Source organism: Scomber scombrus, chromosome 17 (assembly GCF_963691925.1).
Source record: "Scomber scombrus chromosome 17, fScoSco1.1, whole genome shotgun sequence".
NCBI classification, from domain to species: domain Eukaryota; kingdom Metazoa; phylum Chordata; class Actinopteri; order Scombriformes; family Scombridae; genus Scomber; species Scomber scombrus.
In genome coordinates, this window is record NC_084986.1 from 16712228 (window position 1) to 16736012 (window position 23785).

General features: G+C 40.2%; 1 protein-coding gene across 1 annotated transcript in view; it reads right to left on the reverse strand.

Moving 5' to 3' along the window:
• utrn (utrophin) overlaps positions 1-23785 on the reverse strand; it is a 179929-nt gene that overhangs the window by 77023 nt on the left and 79121 nt on the right. The window contains exon 56 of the mRNA XM_062437479.1: positions 16671-16703. Coding sequence (XP_062293463.1) covers positions 16671-16703 — 33 coding nt within the window. The remainder of the gene's footprint in view (positions 1-16670; positions 16704-23785) is intronic.

The following is a 23785-nucleotide window of genomic DNA, read 5'->3' on the forward strand; positions in this document are numbered from 1 at the left end:
GGAGGTCTGCAAAGTGGAGATAACGGAGTGTCTTGAGGGACAGGCAGGCTGATGTAAAAACGCACGACTGGCAGAGAGGACGGGTTCTGGCTCTCTCCTTTAACTTTGCTATGCTTCCCTTCCTCCACTTCCCCTCTGGGCATGAAGGAAGCTGTTTACACGATGTCCGGCAGTCCAACCCAGGGCAGGGCCAGGGCGTTTGTTCTCAATTACTTAGATAAAAAGCACTCTATCCCTACCAGTCACACAACCCTACACACTTCAAGAGGCGAGACAGCAGCACAAAGAGGCACATGGTTTTCCCTCTCATTCCCCAGAGCAAAGGTAGAGACAGAGTCACCTCAGTGTCTGCCTTGCTACCCGCCCATCGGGTCTCCAGCCCCGGTCTGGTCTCGCTCTATCACACCCTCCTAATCACTGCCATGACTGGGCCACTTAGTCAAAGAATGCCTTATTCTTTTTCTGGAGCTCTGGGCCACGTGTTCACAGAGAGAGCTGCCTCAAGGCTCGGCGTCTCGATCCTGGGCAGGGAGTCTGATTCGCCGGCCTCTTTTGAGTCGCAGCTCTGACGATTATCTCCTTGCCTCTTGAGACGTTGAAGGAGGAGAGGTTGATCCGTTTGTCATCCCATCCTCTCTCCCCTCTGGGGCGAGGAGACTTCTTAAAAAAGAAGTTTTTTCGTCAGATTTTTTGTTCCCTCAGGGGTCACACAAATGGTATCCCCATCCCGCTCTCTTCCTCTGTTGCTTTCCTTCTCTCTGGCCACTAGCACCACTCTTTCACACAGCTGTTTATTATTTTAATCAGTATCCTCCCTTTCCCCTCCTCTCGCTCTCTCTTTCCCTCTCTCTCCCTCTCTCTCTGTGCCCTAAACTAACTCGACACACTACACACCCACTTCCTGAGGCCTGCACAGGCGGAGAGCATGGAGGAGAGAGGAGTGTTTCTAAGAGTAAAGTAAGATTTACAGACCGAATTTACTAGTAAAACAAGGGCCTGTATTCAGTGTGAGCAGCAGAGAGGAAGGCTGCAAGATGGAAGTGATGAAAATGAAAAAGTAGGCCGAGTGCAAGTGCAAGGTGACAAAAACAGAGGATTGAAAAGAGAAAGGATGGCTGGCTTTAGAAGAAATAAAGTGAGGGCAGGAGGCCAAGTGTGCAGAGCCCCGCCGGTGGAACCTCCTACCTGTCTGGCTCAGGAGCAATGAAAACACGTGGCTGTTTTGTTAAAAGACTATAAAAAAGAAAGCGATCAGAGTTTGGGATGGTTGGGTGACTGGGTGTCAGGAGAGGGAAGATCTCATCTGCACCACAAAAAAAACTTTTCTTGACAATTCTTATTTAAACTTCAACTCCTAGAACTCAACAAAGCCTGAAACAGTTCAGATCTCACAATCAATCTGTATACCATCAGCCTACAGAGAGCCGCATTAAGCGAGCCTTGAAATTCCTACAATAGAACAAAGGGTGATTGCTTTGAAGTCTATAAATGGTGGGTTATAACATGTTTGGTGACGCTTGGGTACCGGCTGTGGTCTTTAGGGCTATGTTAAAGAGGCGCGAGCATCACATTAAAATGCATTCCATACATTAAACCTGTACACCGATGTGTTTGTGAGTCTGTGTGTGTGTGCGTGTGTGTGTGTGTGTGTGTGTGTGTGTGTGTGTGTGTGTGTGTGTGTGTGTGTGTGTGTGTGTGTGTGTGTGTGTGTGTGTGTGTGCTGGCATTTTGAACAGAAGGGTCGACATGTGGTGTACATCAAAGACATGCAGACAGATGGCTGTCAAGTGAAGGGAAAAAAAGACTAAATACAATACAATGTTGCATATTCATAAGTGAGTCTTTGAAGTGCGCTTAGCTAATTAAAAATATTTACATACTCCAGGCCCTTAAACAGCAATTTTGGTGTATGCCAACAAATATATGATGTTTGAGGACTTTCTACTGAAGGAAGTAAAACTAACTAGTGGGAATTAGAAATTTAACAAGCAGAACTAATTCAACAATGAGTGGAAACTGAGATTAAACAAAAAAAAGATGAAACAACCTTTTCATGAGCTATTTTAGCCTATTAAGGGACTGATACTTTATGTTTGTACGAAGAGAAACTCCAAATTTACAAAAACATATAATTATTAAACATATGAACACACACACGCAACTTCAGGCAGGAAATGTGGGGGTAAATGTTGGGCTACAACACCAAACTAAGTGGATTAGGACCATTACAGGGGTAAAAATGTAACGCTTCCAGTCTCCCAGGCAAAGAGAGTGGAGGAGAGAAAAAGACTGAGCAGAGAGCAACAATGCTGTGTGTGTGTAACATTTATACTGTACAAGTGGAAGATGAATAAAAACTTATCAGAAACTGTGAGAGCATGAGCAGAAGTGCTCAATAAATGGAGATAAATAAGAAGGAAAGTGAGGGGAGGGAGAAAGAGTGAAAGTAATTTCTTTTAAAGAAAAAGAGGCTCCTGTGTGAGAATTCATTTTTCAAGGTAAATCTATTGATAATTCCTAGCGTGGATTGCAGAGCAGGAAAGCAGTAGTGTAGAAACTGTGTCCAACACTATTGTGAAACATTACATACAGGTCAAAAAGCATTGAAATAATATATATGTAGTTCACTTGTGCTGCCTGTTATTTCCGTTCTCTCTATCACAAATTTGGTTGCACCAGAGTTTTTGTGACTGACTCATCCTTTCCGGCCTAGAAATCTGACAAAAAGTTGCTTTTTGGGTTATTAAAGCTACACAAATCAATATGTTTTATGTTATTTAATTTCACATGTTGTAACAAGCCCACAGAGAACTTGATCCTGCAGTTCCCCTCAGCTATACTGAGCATTTTTAGCATCTTTTAGTTCATTGTTTTACAATTACATTGTTTTTCTGATACATCCACTACCTGCAACCTACTGTAGGCAACCTAACTGCCCAGCACTGAACCTCAGGCAGACAATGTTAACAAATGGCTGGTGATTATTTAGCCAAACAAGCCACATACTTCTCTCAGGACTTGGTGGAGACCAAAGCATAGCTAAAAGGAGAGTGAACATTAAACTTAAACCGCTAGCAACTATTTTTGAACGCATTTGAACTTAATAAGGGGGTAAAGTTATGTTTGAAGCTTGTTCTGCTGCCACCAAGGGGCCATGAATGAGTTGCTTCTGCTTTAACTTTTAACAGCTTTGATTAATAATTTAGGCTGCGTGTGTGAGTGTGATAGAACATTATAAAAACACGAGGTCAAGAGGATTGCGGTTGAGTTGTGCAGCTTTTAAACACCAAGAATAAAATTAAAATAATCCATTAATACAGCCAAAGCTCCAAAATCTCGTTAGTCATTCTTCCACTTTTGTACTTAGTCTGACCACCTGCGAATGACAGTGAACATTTTGTTCTCTCACTAGCAGAACTCAAAAAAGAGACTGATTTGTACGAAAGAACGAAGCCCAACAATCCAAAATTTAGACTATATTTAGTCAAATACTCCAACAGATGCTTGGTTCACATTTAAGTCAGTTTGGCTTAAAAGAAAACAAGTAAGAAAGAATACTGCCAGGAGGGGAAAAGTTAAAAACATAGAGTCGGCAGAGGCAGAACAATTTGCTGTCTCAGATGATGTCAAGAGGGAGCAGAGGCCATGCCGCGTAAATAAAGTTGGGCAAACATATCGCAGGATCACAAACACAGCAAAAGAACACCAGATTGAAAGAACACAAACATGGTCACATAAACAGAGATGCACAAACACGTAACACACCCGAAGCCTAATTCCACTAACAGATCTATCTACGCTGGCACTGAGAGAACATTGGAGTTACTCTCTGGTCTCATCATCAAAGATTCATCCAATCAGATCTAGTCCAGGCTTTCTGCCTCTACGATGTATAGTACAAGAAAAAAATAAATGTAGCTGCAGCATTCCACTATAATTTTCAGCTTCTCAAATAGGCTACATCCAATTAGGTTACTTCCGGTACCTCAGATTATCCCTGAAACTCCTCTTCCTGTTAGGAGGAAAAGCAGCACCTTTTTCTGCAGAGATCACGGCCCTGATGTAAGTAAATGTGTGTGTTTGTTGGTGGCAGACAAAATGTTTCTTTTCCGCTGTTCATTTGGCGAGACAACAAAGCTGTCAAACTAATAGTAGTGGGTGAACAGGGATGAAGAGATAAAAGAACTCCTCCTATATATTTTCCTGCAATCAAATCCATTTACCTGTCTCTTGAATTACGTGTGATTGCACTGTGTCTTGCTTCACACTCGAAGGTCATACAGTGCAGCCTTACTCAAACACTTAATAACGTAAGCCTTTATTTTCCTTGAGAAAATAATCTAAAAGTGGAGAGTAGCTTCAGTCTTCACATCCTGTATAAGCTTTGCTTTTGTCAACACAAGGCTAGAGCAACTCCCAGTTTGACTGTTGGGTAGGAGGATGAATAGAGAGAAATAGGTCGGTAGATGAATAGAACAGCATTGACAAAATTATTCTTTGCGTCATCCGCACTCGTATCCCATCCTATTTCCATGTTCTCTATGTTGCGGTCTTCAAGCTCAGCACTCAAATTGCCAGGATGATGTATTTACATCTGATAAAGCTCATCCACATGACTCCGATGAAAGCTTTACTAATCTAGTTTCTTTTAAGTCCAGATCAAAATCAAGATAATGCCGCAAAAAACAAGACCTGGTAAAGTGTAATCAAAATCAACATAACATAAATATCTGAATCAAGGGGATAAAGCATGTGTGTACAATGTGTGAACTATAAATATGCACATTAGAAAGCTACTCTCCATCACTCATTGGACAGCTGACCTCTGCTGATGTGGCAGAGCTGCCATTAGAGAAGGCAACTGGAGTTAAAAGGTCACAGAGATCACTAATAACCTATTTGAGGGATCCAATAATAGACCACAAGTCACATCCTCGCAATCATAAGGAGGAAAAAAACGACATCTTAGAATTCATATGTAAGCTGCTAAACAGGGAAATTGAAATTGATTAGGAGTGCTGTGTGCTGTTGCCAGATAATCAGCTATTGATTATGGAGTGCCTTTTGTGTTCTTGTCAAGACACTTAGGAGATGACCCTAAGATCGAAGTAAAACACAGAAGCTCTTAAAATCTAATCCTTGTGTTTGGGGATGAAAGTGTGGCTTTGGGGTTGTGTTTGTGTGTGCATGTGTGTGAATGTTTGATATCTATCCACTGAATTAACTTATTCTTGTTCTTGTCCTGTCATTAGGTTAACATGCCTGTTTGTGGAGATATTTATGGACTCAGACCTGTTTACAGAGTCATTATTAGAGCTGCCTTGACCACCAGAAATTGGTGTTTTCAGTGAGTTCAGTTCAACATTGAATTGTACTTTTTCCAGACTGTTAAGGGAAAAAACGTTTCCAGTCATTGAAATCTTAAGAGGACCTACTTGCTGAATTGACTGGATTTTAAAACTAGAGGCTTGCTGAGGGCTCTCTAAGTTCTTATCATCCCGCTCTTCACTGATGTTCAAAGACTTCTACCCCTCTCAATTTCCTTTTATCACTGTCGTTCTCTATTTTCTCTCCAGTTCTCACAACTTTTTGAAGTGTTCTGCCTTCTGGGAACTTTAGATCTTGACCGTGATGGGTGGTCTATCAATGCATAACCATAATACACCACAATGGTAAAAATAAAACGTCACTGTGATGTGATCGCTTCTGATGTCGCCTGCATCTACCATGAGCTGAAGTAGAAGTACAATTAGGGAATGAGCCCACCACCTGCTGCGCTTGGTGGGGATGAACAGGGTCTGGAAAGGTTACGTGACTGGACCAATTAGTATGGTGCGCTAATCACTGAGGACCACTGTGTGAACAAAACCTCAGGGAGGCTGATCCTGTGGAGTTATGGAGGTGATGTCAAAATAACGGGCTGTACCCCACATCCTAACTCATAGTATAACCACACTAAGGCAGTTACATTTGTAGACCCATCATTTACTCTTTGTTTCAACCCTCCTTCTGCACATTTTATTGCCCCAAAACTGAGATTTCCCAAAACTGTCTCCCAAGTATAGGCATATTAAAACACTAGCCTGGTGTTTTAGTGTCTATGCTTTTACAAAACTATGACGTAAGTGGCCCAGCAAGTGTTGGGGTTGTGTGGGAGTGATGCTGTGATGCCCTTTCTGTCACTTCTTTTTTTAAGATAATGTTTTTGGGCGTTTTTTGCCTTCATTTGACAGTAGCTGGCAGCGAGACCAACAGGAAACAGGGAGAGAGAAAGGAGTATTACATGCAACAAAGGTCCCTTGCCGGACTCAAACCAGGGATGTTGCGATTATGTGGTATGTGCAGTAACTGCTCAACCCTTTCTGCCACTTCTAACTTTGTGGTCTATATAGCTGAATATGCTGCACAGCTGTTGTCATCACCCTGTATTTATGCTGATTTTGTCACAAGACGTCGCAATCACAAATCAAAAAACAATCACAAAACAGCTCAGGAACTATTGCTGGTTAACATGTAGTGTTCATTAACCTTATATCACCATTTCATACTTGTTCCATTGTCTGGCTGTGTTACAACACAGAGGAGGGGACAGATCGAGTACTAACACAGTAGCCGGCTACATTCATAGCTGCCCAATCACAGTTGTGGCAGTAATGTTGACAACTTTGTGTTATCTCTAACTTTCTCTATGATCACTCATTTTAACTGTCAATACACAGCAGACAATGAGTACTTCTGAAAGTGATAACAGAGAAGCTAAAACACTAACGGTATGTCATGAGACGCTCTCTCCCAAAACACAGACAAAGAAAGTCACAATCAAACAGACAGACAGCCTCAGGTGGCTTAGAGAAAATGACTGCCATTGTCATTTAATACAAAAACGGCAGAGCGCCATGGCTGACCTGGAGCAATAGACAAGATGAGAGAAGAACAGATGGATGGAGGGAGAAATGACAATGAATTTGCAAATGTTAAGAAGCAGAAAGAGTGATACATTAAAGAAAAATAAGAAAAAGTGTGAGACAACAATACCTCAGGAAAGCAACAGTTAGGACAAATGTGCAGAAAGTGGACAATTTAGTTATGTAAGTGTGATGATTATCTCAGGTTATTTTTCAGTCATTTGATTTGTGTGTTTTGGGATCACAAAAGTCAGATAGATAAACAACAGGTAGCGTGAGAAAGGGTGTATTCAAATCCCCCACTTCCCCCTTCCACCAAAAAAGAAACATTCCACTGAAGTTTCTGATAACAGCCTCAAAACCCACCCTCATATATTTTCCAAGTCACATGTTCATCAACATCACTGCTACCACCCACACATCCTCTTTAATATACTCAACATATCAACTTGCCTTGCTTCATATAGGCCCATGGTTTCAAGCAAAAAGCCTCTTTCCGGATACATTTGCTTCATAAATATTCATTCTGCCCTGCATTTCACCCACAGCTTCAAACGTTATACTCTCCTTCCAGCAGCAAACTGAGGAAAAACATTATTTGGAGGTACAAAAGGATGACCTTTAAAACTTTGGACACTGTGAACTTGTAAAAACTGACCCCCTCTTTCCAATATTGTTTACAATAGCTTTTATTGAAGTTTGATACGTGCTGTTCAACCCTGGCATGACATTTATTTTCCCCCTGTCTCAGAGACAGTTTATTGAGAGTTCACATCATTCAATGGAGGGGAACCGTCTTCCAAGTGTACTGAAGCCTCCGATGGGGCCCCGCTGGTTGAAGTCCAGCTTTGAGCTTGCAGAGATGAAATAATCTGACAGTCTCTGTGCACCTTTAAATAACCGCTCCATCGATTTTACAGATTGCCCAACTGGGATTTTGAGATGATGTCTGGATGAGAATTAGAGCTTCATTTCAGTTAAAAATCTATATATAATACGGTTCCCGTTGATTGAACATTGTATGGATCGATGGCCACAGCCCAAATTCCACTCCATTCTGTGTCAGTCTCAATTTAATGGGAGACACTACAGCATGTCACTGTAATCAACCACTCAACCAGGGAACAAGCAGCACTGATTTTAATGGTAGATGATGTACATTTCCAAGACCCAAAATGACACCGTGTAAGGGTGTGTCTCACTGCCTGCATGCCATAGACAGAGTTCCTGTCTGGTCCCTCAGGGGCGAGCCTCAGGGTGGGACCCACAACAGTGCTGCAGTTCAGGGAAAAGATAAGGCTCCAGAGTTTCCAAACCTCATCCCCCTGCAGTTAATGGGCAATGGAACTGAACAGCATTAGATAACATCTTCAAAAAGTTACTTTTAAAGCTGCATTATTCGTTTTTGTTTGACCACTAGGGGGCATACAGCCACCAAACCAAACTCACAGCACAAGAGCTTTAATATACATTTGGGTTATCATGTTTTTCTGGTGAACGTGGTAGCAAATTACACCAGAGCAGGGGTCTGTGGCGCTGCCAAAAATCTGGAGACTAACACTCAATTCTTTGCCTGAATGCATCCTGTCTAGACACTGACAGATGAGCTGCTCTGGTTCTGCTGTCCTGCTGCATTCACTACACAGCCTGTGTAGACATTGTATAAGTTAAACAGTCTAATGCATTTCTGACCAACTCTAGCTCACTAAATCCTCAATCAAATGTGTGATGCCCGTCACACATTGAAGAAGGATTTACAGAGGAATTAAGATAAAGTTTTGATTACAAGGGTAAGCAGTTTAAAGAGGAGGATGAGTGAGGGAGGAGACTTGATCATTGAAACACTTTCAATTAAACTACACACTACAGCGGCTGCCTGGTCTGGCAGAGTAGTGGAAGTTGTCCATGAGAGTGAAAACAACACGTAAATCCCCAGTGGGCACTGAGTCAATGTCCAATAAAGTGTTGCTGAGATGAGTGGTAAGATACACGACTATGTAATAATATGTGCTATATACTGCATATTTTTCGTAATTTCACCAAACCTTCAGGTTCTTGATGAAAATATCAGCACTTGAAAATCCAAACAGACTGAAAATCCTGTCACATATTTGCTGCTCAGCAAAATATGTGAAAATTTCCCTTCAATGTCAATTCTGCACTTGTAGCTTTATAAGACAAACAACAGGGAGAATCAAAGCAAACACTAAGAATTCTTTGCAAAACACTATTAGACCAGACATGCCAGAAGAAAACACAGCCAGCAGTGTTCAGTGAATACACAATAAGAGCATGTGGAATGCCTGTGTTGAGAATAAGTGAGGCTGAGGAGGAAGAGATGACACTGACATAGTGGGCGCTTAAGTGTGCGATAAGTTCTTTTTATTGCAGTGTGCAGTGCTGCATTCTGGTTATAAAGCCGATGCGCCCCCTTCACACCCCTGCTTCTCTTTCCTACCCGTCGCATAAACTTTTCTTAGTCATATTCGTCTTCCTCCACTGCTCTTGTTAACTCCTCCTCGTCCTCTATCTCTCACTTTCAGCCCCTCTATTTCATCCAACTCATCTTTTTTTCCTCTACCGTCTCCTCCTCCGTGTTAGTTTATTGCCTAGGGAAGGTGAGTGAGCTATCTAACCCTCCACAGGTTGCCCTCCCTCTGAGTGCACCTCCTCTCCCATCATCACAACAACAGGCTGACGGTTGGCTTATTACTTCCAGAAATGTTTACTGTAGCGTTTCGACCTATAGCAGAGCAGTATTTTTCAGTCACGCTGTGCAAATTACTTTATCCACCATGTGTCACGCATGAGTCTCTGTCATCATTTGTCCTCCTCGCTTTCCTATCAACTCTGTCTACCTATCTGACTGTCTAAATATTCACTGCAAGCCACTATTTCAGACCACATGTTAGAAACAATTTGCTGTTCTCTGCTGAAATTTCTCATTTAATGGTGTTAAATCTGCAGCGCTCTAATATCCAGTGTACCACATCTGATTTAGAGTAAATCTAACTCAGTTTCATCTCAGCGGGAGCGCATTTTTTACCCAAGTCCACACTGCTTCAATTCCCATGTACATGCCTGACGTTTCATACTCAGCCTCCCACTGTGAATCCATTGCAAGTTTTGATGAGTGTCATCAGCGCAAGGCATTACTCCCTGAAGATAGCTTGCACAGTGCAACAACTTAGCGCGTGACGTGGACTCCAATTTTCTTTCCATAGACGAGCACTGAGCCGTTTTTTTCACTCCGTCGGGCATAAGGTGAAAACAAGAAAATTGAATGGAGTGAGCGTGTCTGGTGGTCCCAGGGACTCTTCTTTCTTAATGCTCTTCATCTCCACAGACACATGTCTTCCTTTCACCAGTGTGTAGGCAATGTTCTCTAGAGGCCGCCAAAAAAAATAACTATAATTAAATGAATCACTCTTACCCAGTGTTCTCCCTTTTCTCCCTTTTCATTGTTCCCTGTTGACTGCCACACAGACAGAACACACAGGAATAATGTCAGCTGAGGCAATATTCTGTGTTTTCACAGCTATACCAGGTTTCTCTCCAGGGATCAGATCCAGCTCTATAATTGTAAACCCTGAGGTGAGGACAGAGCACTCCTTTCACCTTGCCTTTACTACTACTCCCTCCAGAGGATGAATCAAGACCACTTGAAAGAACTTCTTTTTTAAAACTTAGAACATTTTTCTCTTTTCACAGCATGCACACCTCCACTGGAGTTGGAGGAGTCCACCGACAACACCGGCTGCCTCTGGGCTCTGCTGTCACCCACAGCATTTAGCAGTTTCGCTGAGCTCTAAAGACTGATAACTGCCAACAAGCAAAAAGTTAAAAGCTTGAATATGACTACAGATTTCTAAAGCTGCCAGTTATAGTGGTTGGTCAATTACTGAGATATTTCCTGTTTAGTAAATGATGCCTCAGCGTTCCTTCAGAGATCAGAGTAAATTTAACAATGCAGCTTCCTTTGTCTGACTGAGATGCAGTGATGCCGATGTTATGAAATAAAGATTTCATGCAGAGATATCTGTCTGCAGTTAATATGCTTCATCACCTCACAGAACCCTTAAAGTTAAAGTCGAGCAATTATTCATTACACTAATTAGCTGCACACTTGACTCCATATGTAACTTCTTCCTGCTACTAATGAGACATATTCTAGATATTAACAGATATTAACTGAGGCGTAAATTGAGTTTTGAAATCTCACTGAGATGACATAATTCCTAACATGAGTTTGATGTTCTGCCTAATGCCCCCCGAAAATTCATCCATGTATTCTAATCAAGGGGATGAAGAGAAAAGTCAGTAATAGTGGCCCATTACAGTTCTGTGGGTCACTGGAAATATTTAAAGGCTAGAGTCCCAAAAAAGAGAGGCTCAAACAAAGTATCATCAGCTGCCAACCAATCAGTTCTGAGAGCCCATTAACACAGTGGGACAAAACAACAAGGTGCTATTAAAACTACATGTCTATGTGAAAGTTGAGTAGTGACATACAATTGACAGGCACTGTATCATGTTCATGAACCCAGGCAGTTTTCTCTTGGTGTGGCATATTTTTGTGAGTGTTGTTTTTTGGGAATATGAATTCAAAGTCATTTATCTCTGCTGCTCTTTGAACTCACATTATAAAAAAAGGGCATGATGTTGTACACTGCCATAAATTATTTTCAATGACACAACACTCCCCACACAAACACACACAGTTTATCAGGCGCTTAAAGTGGATAAACAGTGGGTGTTCTAACTTTTCATGATCAAACTCAATCTCTCTTTTTCCTGAGGGGACAGGGTCACTGTGGGAAAAGGGAGGGTAGTGATACATACATAATAGATGTCAGATCAATATGGGAGCGTTGATGCATTCAACACCCATTCATTAAAATGAATCTGTTATATAGGAATGTTCACAGCCATTCTTCAATGTTGGAAGCCTAAGGAAATGGTAATTCAATGCTCAATGCATTTCTGCTGGAAATAGAAGGTACAGATGGTACAGTTTCACATGGTGACGGATGAGAAGTAACGTTAACAAAAACATTTTTGTACATAAAAGAGCAATAATTAATTTCAGATTCTTTAAAAAAGCTAAAGTATTAAAAATACTATTTACGGTTTTAAAATTCTATTTACACTTAAGGCAGCTTTCTTTGGGAAAGGTCAGCAGGGTTTTTTTTTTTAATTGTTTCAGACATAAAATTACCATGTTACCCTATATGAACCTGACAGAACTGAAGTTGCTGTTTATTAAAGACTGTTAGTAAGATTATTATTATTATTACTATTATTATTATCGCTACACATTCACATTAGGAGATTTTCATAACTGTGCATTAAATGGGCTGTGGGATTCAAATTCTCAATGTTAGTAAGATTATTATTATTATTACTATTATTATTATCGCTACACATTCACATTAGGAGATTTTCATAACTGTGCATTAAATGGGCTGTGGGATTCAAATTCTCACTGATAATGCCAGGTGCTTTTAGCAACATCAAGAGGCTAATCACCACATATTTGTTCGGTAGCGATTAGGCGCAGTGTTGAACCAGTTTACAGTATCACATTTTAGAAAAATAAATTTGTCAGGCAGCAAATGAGATCTCCAGGGGCCGCACACTGTTTGACAGGGCCAATTATAGAGGGTTCGCTTCTTCACTGTATAGGCACACAAAGATTGATAGTGTTACGTAAAGCTGTGCTGAAGGTACATGTTTTTGTAATCAGGAATCACACATTCCTTTTGATCGATCAATGAGAAAAGTTCGCTCTGTCCTCATCCGAACAAACTTTTGTGCAAATTCACTCCCGACAAGTGAACAGACTGAAAGGGTCGACAAGCGTAACCCAGTCCAATGTTTCTGTATGCATTACACTAACGCAACCTCACTGTGGAAATCAGGGCAAATGCAATCCGCTTTCAATCAAATGTACGAGGAGAGGACATGGTGACACCGCTTTGAACTCGCACTTACAAGTATACCGCAGGGTTATTCAAATGAACCTGCAAAAGGGACAGGGGAAGTGGGAAGAGAGACGTTAGGATCAGACAGAGTGTGTTTGTGTGTTCGGGGCCTGAAAAGACTGACATTTCTTTTTTGCCTTGATTCGCAAGGGGGTGGGAGGGTGGGGGGGGCGGCGTTTTGAGCCTGTACGAAAACATACATATCCCCCAGTTTGATCTGTCTGTGCCTTTTCACTTGCTCAGACATTCAGTCTGATCAAACAAAAGCTACACTCTCAACAGCAGTGTCGCAAGACGGGTTCGACTCTTCGGAGCAAAGAAAACTCAATTAGTCTAATTAGACTGATTGACACAAACAATGAGTTTGCAAAAACAAGACGGAGAGAGAGAGGGGTGCTGAAACAAAAACAAGGTGTCTGTGTGTATGTGCATGGAGTGTTTGTGTGTGTGTGTGTGTGTGTGTGTGTGTGTGTGTGTGTGTGTGTGTGTGTGTGTGTGTGTGTGTGTGTGTGTGTGTGTGTGTGAGTAACAGAGCTTAAGATTTCTGGTAGTGTGTGTGTGTGTGTGTTTGCACGAGCACACCATTTACTTAGCACTGTGGGATATGTGTGCTACCAAAAAGAAGTTAATGAACAAACAACAGCTGCTTCCATCACTGTGGAGCATGAGGAGTGGGAGGAAAATGAGAGAGATGAGGAGAAAAAGGAAAGCAGCGCTGTTTGTGCTCGTCTGTCACGGCTCAGTACCTCAAATGAAGATGGCGGGGGGGAGGTGGTAGGTGGGGCAGGAACAGTGGCAAACACACACAGACTCGCGGAGGCTACACCGCTCACTTCTCTAAAGCACCGGAGAAGGCACATGTGTTATGTAAGTGTGCCTTATGACTTCAAAGCCAGAGATGGATGGAAATATTCATGTTAAAAACCTCCTTCCATTGTGTCTGGTAGATCTGTGTAAATCATGCTGTGCCATAAGAGCCAATGGCATAACAAAAGTGAGACCGGCCATGTGACATCTGAATTTACAGGAGACTAACGAGGTAGTTAGCATAAATGTCACAAATGTACAAAGTCACAGATCAGAGACTCTAGAAAAGATACATTTACTTAAAGAGAGACACATATGGCATGTAATGTGTCTTATTAAAATAGCATGTGACTCACTGCCAGAGCAACGTGTCCACATTTGTTTTTATTGAGAAAAATAGGACAAACATGTTTCATATCCACACTCTGACCATTACTCATCACATGGGCCGATGATCTTGGTGAGGTTCCCAGAGGCAGAGGAACAATCCAATAAAAGATGCAGCAGCAGGCACTTTTAAATCATTATTGCATCTGAACTAAAATTGATTTGTTACTGCTTGCCTGTGAGTGTTGACAAAAAGCGTACTTACTGATTACTGATAAAATCAGATTGAAAAATACATGAGACAAGACATCCTGGATCATGGGCATCATGCCCCAGGTGTGTGTGTGTAATTTCATAACTGCTACAAAGATTGGCAGCACCTATAAATGTCTGTAACAAGTCTATAACATGTCCATTATGCAGTCACATGTTATTATTAGCAATCAGGAACAAGCTGTACAGCTCTGTTAACGAGCAACCCAACTTGCCGTTTTTGTTGTTTGTTTGTTTGTTTGTTTTTTTACCGTAGCCCTGCCATTCATCAAGTCTATTACTCTGAAAGGTCCATACTTCTTACAACATAAACTACACTGCAGTGCATTTTTCAAAGATTAAATGACAGAAAAGCTGGGCATATAGCTACTTTGCCAGTTAATGAAACCATTTCTACATGTACCAAATAACAGCAAAGGCTGAGTTACTTCCTTCAGGCACCAACAGAGCTGCACAGCAATGAAAAAATAAACTTTCATAAGCAATGTTGTTGATATTAACATCAGACCAAGTGTCTATTAGGTAGATGTAATGACAGATCCCGCTAAGAATCAACACCCCAGTATATTGCTTTTGGCTTTAAAAACTGAGGGCAAGACACTCCCTGTGTGTAAAACAGTCAATTACATTCGCTACCAACCGAGTGCAAAATGGTCAAAATAGCTGGTGTGGAGAGTTGAACAACTGATACATCAAAAACACACAATTATTTCTCTCAGGGAAGGACCAAGACATGGTTAAAATTGAAAAACTGAATTTTTGACTTGCAAGATTGCGAGATCACAACATCACAACATCTCGCAAGAATCCATCTTTTAAGGCCTCAAGACTAAATGTGTTCAAACTACCAATGGTTCAGACCAATCAGCTTCCTATAAGGACAAGTTAACAAAGTATGTCAGGGCTATTTGCTGTGAGCTTGGTTTGAAGTCTACGTTCTGCATCCTGGTGGTCAAAATCCTTCCATGCAGCTTTAAAGACCCAGCTGCTGAAGTTGGATTTTTCTATTGAATTAGCGTTTCAGATGTGTCATAATTCAAACTGGATGCTGTGCTCTAAAGTTAGATAAGGATTAAAACAAATAGATCAAAAGTGATAAACACAGAAAAACAGGGAGCTGATATCAACGTTCCTTCAGATGTTCTTTTTGTGATGAGTATTCACACACACACACACACACACAAACACACATATTCCCACACATATTTATACTGTCTTTTTAATCTGTAAGTGCTGCCTTTGATCTGCCTCGATGAGGAAACGCATATTCAAAAGCAGCAAGAGCAAGAGATGAAAGGCCTGTCCAATTATGGTGAACTAAAGCGATCTGTGAAATATGCAGTTGTTCATAAACACTTGTACACATTAGTTTGATACACTGTGAAAAGTCCATACGCCAACACATTTACAGCAACGCAGAGGTTGGAAATCATTACAAATACATAAATTAATCCTGTTAATCAGTCAAACACAGCAACGGCATACTCTGACACGTCATTAGAATGGAGCATTTTGACTGCATAGAAAAGCAATTCAGACAGGAAGAGTTGCTAGAATACAAATAAGTTATGTGATTAACAAAGCAGGAGACACAATGACTAATTTAAGTGTCATTATAAAGCTTCTGAATGTTGACTGACACCAGTTTGCTTGTGTTGCAACCCCCCCCCACCCCCCACCTTCTCCATACATCTCCTGTATATACAAAATATTATATACCACTATCACTTATATACTACTCATTGTCACGGCAACTATAATCCTCTACTTACTCCCTAATCTCCTCAGACACGCTCAACCACATCCACCATCCCACCATAAAATATATTACTAGCACACATGTGGATGCACACACGCAGTGATAATAAAACACACCCTCATGTCTTCTTAAACAAAAGGAGTAAAGAAATACAATAAGACACTGAGGCTGACTTGTATTATAGTGACTAGTAATAAATATTAGATTGTCAGTTTTAAAATATTTCTCTTGTTGGCATGACATCAATTTTATGCTTAATTTAGAACAGATTGTTCTTTGAATGGATTCTCTGGATTACTTGTTAGCTTGTCATCAATTTCACAGCTTGTTTCAATGGCCTGTCTAATCACTGAGCTTTCTGCTACTACAGTTGTACCACAGAGGTGCTTCGAATAGCCTGAAAAGCTGACTTTCCAAAGACAACTAAAACAGCCCTGTTTCAAAATAATATATTGTATTTGATAATCCCAAGGTGACGTAACAAATTATCAAAGCAGTGTACTTGAACATATAACAAATAACTTCAATGGAAGTAATATTAGTTTTCACTCCAAATTGACGATAAACAGCATCCTTCATACAGAACATACAGTTAAATTGAACTAGTCAAACTACCTGGTAGTAGATGAGCTCATCTCCTGAGTGCTCCTTTCAATGAAAAAAAAGAAGAAAAAAAAGAACAGCATAAATTAAATGACCTTTAATGTCATACATCATTTCTACCAGCAATCATAAGCTCTTTAATGTAAAACATAGTAAGAAATGCATCAGAATATTTAATGCTGATCCTTTTAAGTGGTAGTAATACCCGTTGCAATAAGTGGGAGATGACCGCTAAAGATCCGTTTTCATGCCTGTGATTTGCATCCATTTAGTGTTTATGGGTGTGAGTGGTGTCAGCAGCTGCTCACCTTTTGCTACCCAATTAACCAATCTCTAACCCGCTGTACCTTTAACAGCTGCATTTAACGGAAGAAAAAGAGAAGACGGCTTCATTTTTGTTTGTTGGCTTCAAAAATTCAGTAGTCCGCAACTAAATCCAGCTGAAAGCAAGATGGGAACTGACAACTTTATAGTGCTGATACACACAGTCAAAGAACAATGAAAACAACGAGAACGTTAAAAGTTAAAGCACTGCGGGAGGATTCAACATTCAACATTCAACACTCACACACACAATGAGAGTGGTAGAAGTAGAGAGAGAATGAAAATGTCAGAATTGCCTCCAGCAATACTGAGTAATAAGAGGTGATTAGTCATGAGTGGGAGGTCTGTTAGACTATATTCCCCATAGTCAACAACTGGCCAAGTTAAAGTGTTTAAATCACACGGAATGGATTCATGACATAATATCATCATTAAATGTGAAAAACAACTATTTGTGTTTTTGCTGGGTTTTATGTACCATATTATTGTGTTTTGTTACCCGTGGTTAATCTGTATGCTAAAATAAGATAACTGGCTACTGCTCATCTCAGGTACGTATTTCCCAAAATGTTGATATATTCCTTTAAAACAAAAGTCACATTGGAGCTATAGTATCTGAGTACAAACTATGAAAGCTTTTCCATATAGTTCTGTAGTGGATGCTTAACTCCACATACTGTAAAACCCATATACAGATTTGCACACCGTTTCTTGCAGTTGAAACAGCAGCACAGCTCTGTGCGCAACAGTGTATATCATATTGCATTATGCATGTTTCTGACTGGCAGAGCTTAAAAAAATAATAATACAGTTCCTACTTTTTTTTAATGAAGACTGAACTGCTGAGCCGTCCTCCCTGATGATAGCAGTCTCTGTAATTGAACCCAGTATGTGGCAGATATCCTATTTTTCCAGGCTAAAAATAATGAAATAATAACAGGCTTTGAAGAATCCAGGGCATTCTGGTGATAGATGTTTACCATCTCGAATCTCCCAAACAAACTTTTTTTAAATTTTTAAATTTTGAATTTTTAGTCTCTGTGTGATGGCCTTGAGTGATGATGATGGCCTCAGCTGGAAACACAAAGAACAGTGGGCGCGAAAAAAATGTCTATCTGTGAGCAAAGAAAGAGGGGAAAAAAACAAGGACATCAAGGCTATCTGTACTTAAAAATCTGATTGAATGAAACTTAAAATAATTTACTGGATTACTGGATTATATATTTAGAACTAAATTTAAGTTTCTAACACTTTTATTACTCTCCCCCCACCACCATGACTTTCATCAAACCCACTTCAGTCTGACAGCAGGATGTGATTTATGCCTCATGCCTCTCTGTTAGTCCACTTAACCCTGACTGGGAGAGTTGTGACGCAGTAATTGGCTTGACTTAAAGCCCAAACTCTAAATCATGTTGCAAGCAACTCTCTCTCACACACACACACACACACACACACACACACACACACACACACACACACACACACACACACACACACACACACACACACACACACACACACACACACACACACACACACACACACACACACACACACACACACACACACACACACACACACACACACACACACAGGACACCTAATATTCATTTTTTTCTCACTTGACCACCTCTCCCTGATACAGCACTCTTTAGAGACATTAGGCTGCTCCAAAGCTTTGCATTTGACATGACACTAATAGCAGCCAGGGCTGAGAGCTCTTTCTCCCTCACACACAAACAAACATGCACAGGCACATTTTACACAGTGAATGCAATTGTCCAGGGTAATGGTCAGCATTGCAAAGGTTCTGTAACAAAGAAGCCAGATTGATCCAAAAGATTCAGGACAAGTATGGTGAGACTTATCTCTCCCCTCTTCTTTTTACATTTTTCACACACTGTAGTCCTTCAGAAGTAAAGATTCAACGCTGCAAAACAGTGAGACCAAATTAACAAGCTCCCTATTCTACCTGTAGACACAGAAAAATATACTGGCAGAGAACATGCTGTAACTGCGAAGACATGAGGCAGTGTCTACTTTTTGTTAGTCTGACTTATGTCTGACAGACATATTAGCAATACAAGCTAGTTAGTTATGACCTCCATACTGCCTCCATAAGAAACGCAATTGAGAAACAGAGAAAAAAGAGCTGTGCAGGGAAAAAGGCAAACAGTGATGATCTAATGATGTAACTCCTGATTTTCATCTTCTAACCATAATTTATGTATAGTAACTATTCAAACATAATGAGGAGAAGGAAGACAGAAAGACTATGACCTAATTACAACACCAGCTGGAGAAAGAAAAGGCTATGAACAAATTAAGGTGACTTTCAATGGATTAAGTAAGCAAGCAGGACAGGACGATACTGTATGTTTTACCCCTGCAAAGACAACATTAAAATAGATTTAGCTTTGGATGTTTATTGCCTTGGCTTAGGAGGCACAGAGTCAGAACAGAACACTTTATTTAATGGGACATTTTTTCTCTGTGTAGTGCGTTTCACTCAGATGACCCCTTTCTTCATCTAGAACTACACTTCTACTGTGATTGGTCCCGTTGTGACTATGAAGCAGGAGTACATTCCTGAGGAAAAAAGAATATTGGTGTTCAGACACAAGACATATGCCAGTCTCATGTCTGATGGTGTAACATCTGTGCCAGTCACATGGTTTACCCAGAGCACTGCTATATAAAGACAACAGAGGGTAATTAAGGTTTGAAGATGTTAAGTAACTGGCCTTCTTTAATGGTTGGCAGTTTCCAAACCAGGCATTCACTGTTTCTACATTATATTATTCAACAATTCATGACTACTCTTAACAAAACAAAGAGAATGTTTCGCTTCCAACCATACTGAGTTAGAAGAGCTGTGTTTTGCATAAAAGGATTAATATTTATGAATTCTGCCTCATAGTGTACGTACTGTATATACACTTAAAGCTTTTTTAGAAGAGTTACTGAGGGGAGGGACTGATCAGAGCAGGAGGGAGTAGATGTCTTGTTGTTTTTGTTATATGCTTTCAAGATCATATAGTGTAAAATTAGGTTCTGTGGCTGGGATTTATCCAGAAACCTGACTACATAATACATACATACACACATACTTGCTAAAGGATAGGTTTACAATGTTTCAAGTCTGTCTTAAAACAATGGTCAGGTGCCCAAATGAACAATGAAGCAGGTTTTTCTTGCTGTAATCATTCATCATGTTCATACTGGACATTAAGAGATCCATTCCTCATGTGCTGTTGCCATGTTCATTTTTTCAGTGTTTATCTGAAGCTAATACAAAGCTTCAGCAATCCAAATGTCAAATCAAGAGGATATTTTTCAAAGTGACAGTCTTTTTAGTGCCAAGTTCTCTGTTGTGTTGCTTCCACAGCATCTCAACACTGAAACACTCTCTGAGGAAACACAAAGAAGGAATTCTATACCAGAGAAAATAAAAAAGCTTTTGAAGATATCCATTTGATTTCACTACCTCGGACTGCTGATGCACCATAGTAGCATTAAATACACTTTCAAGGACATTTCTGAAAAAGAACTCTAGATCTTGATTAGCCATAACAGCACATTTAAAAAGCATATTTTAATGGGCCACTTGACCCTTTGAATCTATCCTTTAATAAAATGTTCACCAAATCGGTTTCAATTATTTAATTCCAATGACATCCAGTCACAGCTGTTTAAGAACCAAGAGCCCCGTTTGAACCTTGACTGCAATATTTTCAAGGAGGAGCTTCATGAATCACAGATCAGAGGAGCGAGCACGCAACTGAAAAATATGAAAATCACTGGGTTAGGGAGTCACCTGCCAAGAGGAATATGCTGCACATAATATTATCATAAACGTCATCCTATAAAACTAGACTCCATCAATAAAACAAAATGCCACAGAAAGGCAGCATGACAAACAATCTCAACCGCCTCAACCTTCAACATCAGTAAAAAATGAGAGGTACCTCGGGCTGGAGTGAAAAATATCAAATCAATTCAGATTGTTTTTTTTTCTCATTGATACAACAATTACACCATGAATACTCTATAGAGGATAGGGGAAAGATGAGGTGAGAATAAAGGCAGGAGGAGAGACTCTGAAGAGAGATAGCTGGAAGGTGAGTCCTTGAGTAAGCGGGGTAGGACAGCCAAGTTAGGAATAACACCAGAATGTGAAGAGGGAAACGGGGCTTTGACATGTACTATGTGTCTGTGTATTATTTGTCAGAATCAATTTCCTGATACATACACCAAAATTAGCTAAAATGTAAAAAAAAAAAAAATTATTTTCTTTCACAAACACATTGCTACAAATGTGTTTATGTTGAGAGAGATCAAAGCATAACTGGACCATGAAAATTTGGCAAAACACACAAAACAGCTTTCCTCGAGCTAAATGTCTTGTTTGTGCCGGCAGTGTTGCTGTGGGTGTCGCTTTCTTTCTCAACTGATTTCCATGAAATATAAAGCAATGTGCAATTTAAGATACATCCACACATGAAGGGAAAAAAACATATCTGAGATGCTGCTGACAGCATTTAAATCACAGTCGTGAGTCAAATCCCAAACTTCTCCGTGGAACGTGATAGCCCCATTCATATGCATGGTTTGGATTCTTTGACAATCTGTGCGTTTTTAAATTAACTTCAAAAAAATAATAATTATGTTTGACAAGATTCACTTTACTCATCTTATCCAGCTGACATTTCACAAAAATACAAAAAAAAGACAGAAAAAGCCATTAAAGCATGTAATGTCACAAATATAATTGCTGTTTTAGTGATTCAAGTACATCATGGCCTGAAAAAACTTAATCATTATAAAGGAAGCAGCCATTTGTAAATGTCAGTCGAGCATTAACAAGGCACTCAGTACACTCAGTCCACTGGCAGACAGATAGAGTGAGGTAGAGACAGAAAAGAGAAAGCGAGAGACAGGGGAACAAACAAAGACTGAAAAAAAGAGGTAGAGACAGAGGGTATGTGACGTCTTTACTGTGCAGCCAATCAACGTTTGATTCACAAACACCCGTCAGCACCTCCCGTGTTAAAGCCATTTATCAATCTAGCCCGCTCTGTGACAAACTTTGTGTGTGTGGACGCGTCCATGTGTGTTCGTTAATTAAAGTAAACTGGTGAACTGAGCAATTAGGTGATGAGTGACATGTCTATGGAAAGGTTGGTGCCCTAAATTGATTTACCACCCACTTAAGACCCAGGCCTGTCAGTGCACTTGTAGAAACAGAAAACAACTGGGTTTAGGCAGAGGAAAAAGTGCAATCTCACACCACCATGTTTAAGTCACTGAGGTGCAAAACATATGGGAGAAATGAAAAAAATAGACAGAGGCTTAATGGAGAAAAACCACACTACCTCCTATGATTGCTCCATGTTGGAGTTAGAGAATCGAGGTGAATAAAACCTACAATAGCCTGAGAAAAACGGACTTATACCACATAAATAGCCTAAAGCTATATTCCATTATACTGACTATTTGTCCCCTCCAATTCAGTGCCTTTACACATGCAGTTTCTAGAAGCAATTCAGCCACACTGCATATCCGCCCAATATCCTTCATACAACTGGAAAAATACAATTCTGGGGTTTGGGAGCCATCCAATCAGACTTAGAACTGCTTCATATGATGAAATGGCATAGTGGCACCAATATAGCCTGCAGTGCTCAAGACAGCTTTGGCTGGACATTAGGATTCAGTGTGAATTCACATCACAATGCTAAGTGCTTTACGTCTCACTCAACTGTGGAGCCTATTTTTCATGATTCTTTTATGTGATTGTATTTTTACAACAGGAGCACAGTACTGCCCCGTTAGCAGAGTTTGAGTATTATTCTTAAAAACCACAAGTCAGGTTGATTAAACAGTCATTTGGTTAGCATTTATACACACAACAATGAAGACCGGCAGCAAGAAATTTTATTTGAAGCTTCTGACAGCTGGTTTCTTATATTAAAAAAACAAACAAGACCACAGAAAGGGTTAGCAGGAGAGTGTTTTAAGAACTACTGAAGTCAGAGGCAATTATTGTAATGCATTCTATTTAGTGCGAGCCGGTTTTATCATAATTGAAGCCATTAAAATATCTGTATCAGAGATTTGAATGGCCGGAAATGAACAATGAACAGCCTCTTGAAGCAGACTATAAATGTGCATGAATGATGGCTCTTCTTCTCCAATACGCTTTACTGGCAGTCAGGCCCTTTTTAGCTTGACTGACATTTGTCATAAAAATGGAAACTTGCCCATAATTATTGGGCTTATGAATCACTCGACTCGGTTTGATTTCATGCACTCTGGTCACATTACATATGTTTTTCATCTTCTTTCTACAGTTGGATGTTTGAGTTTCACAGTGCAGAATGATGTATGTGCAGAGTATGACACTGGAATGCTGTTTTCACATTCATCTGTTGAAAGTGGAAATTTTCTCTGTGCTCACTGAAAATCTGAAGCCTAAAAATCAGGATTTCTGACAATACAAGTTTGGAAGCTAATCCTGTTCCAATATTATACTCTCACAAGTGTGATGTGGGAACCTGGAGCTTTCAGTGCACAAACACTGGAAATGGAAGTACCGTGAAGTATGAGCCATCTTCCAGCAGTTATTAGACTTCTGAAATGAAAAATGTTTACATATTTATAGGTCCTACAATTTTAAAAAGGGAGAGGCAGATGCCATTTTAAAGATTGTAACATAATTATTATACTTTTCTTGTGGAAAACCCATATCAGACACACAGTATTGTTCCAAGCAGAATATTTTATATGTCTCAATACAT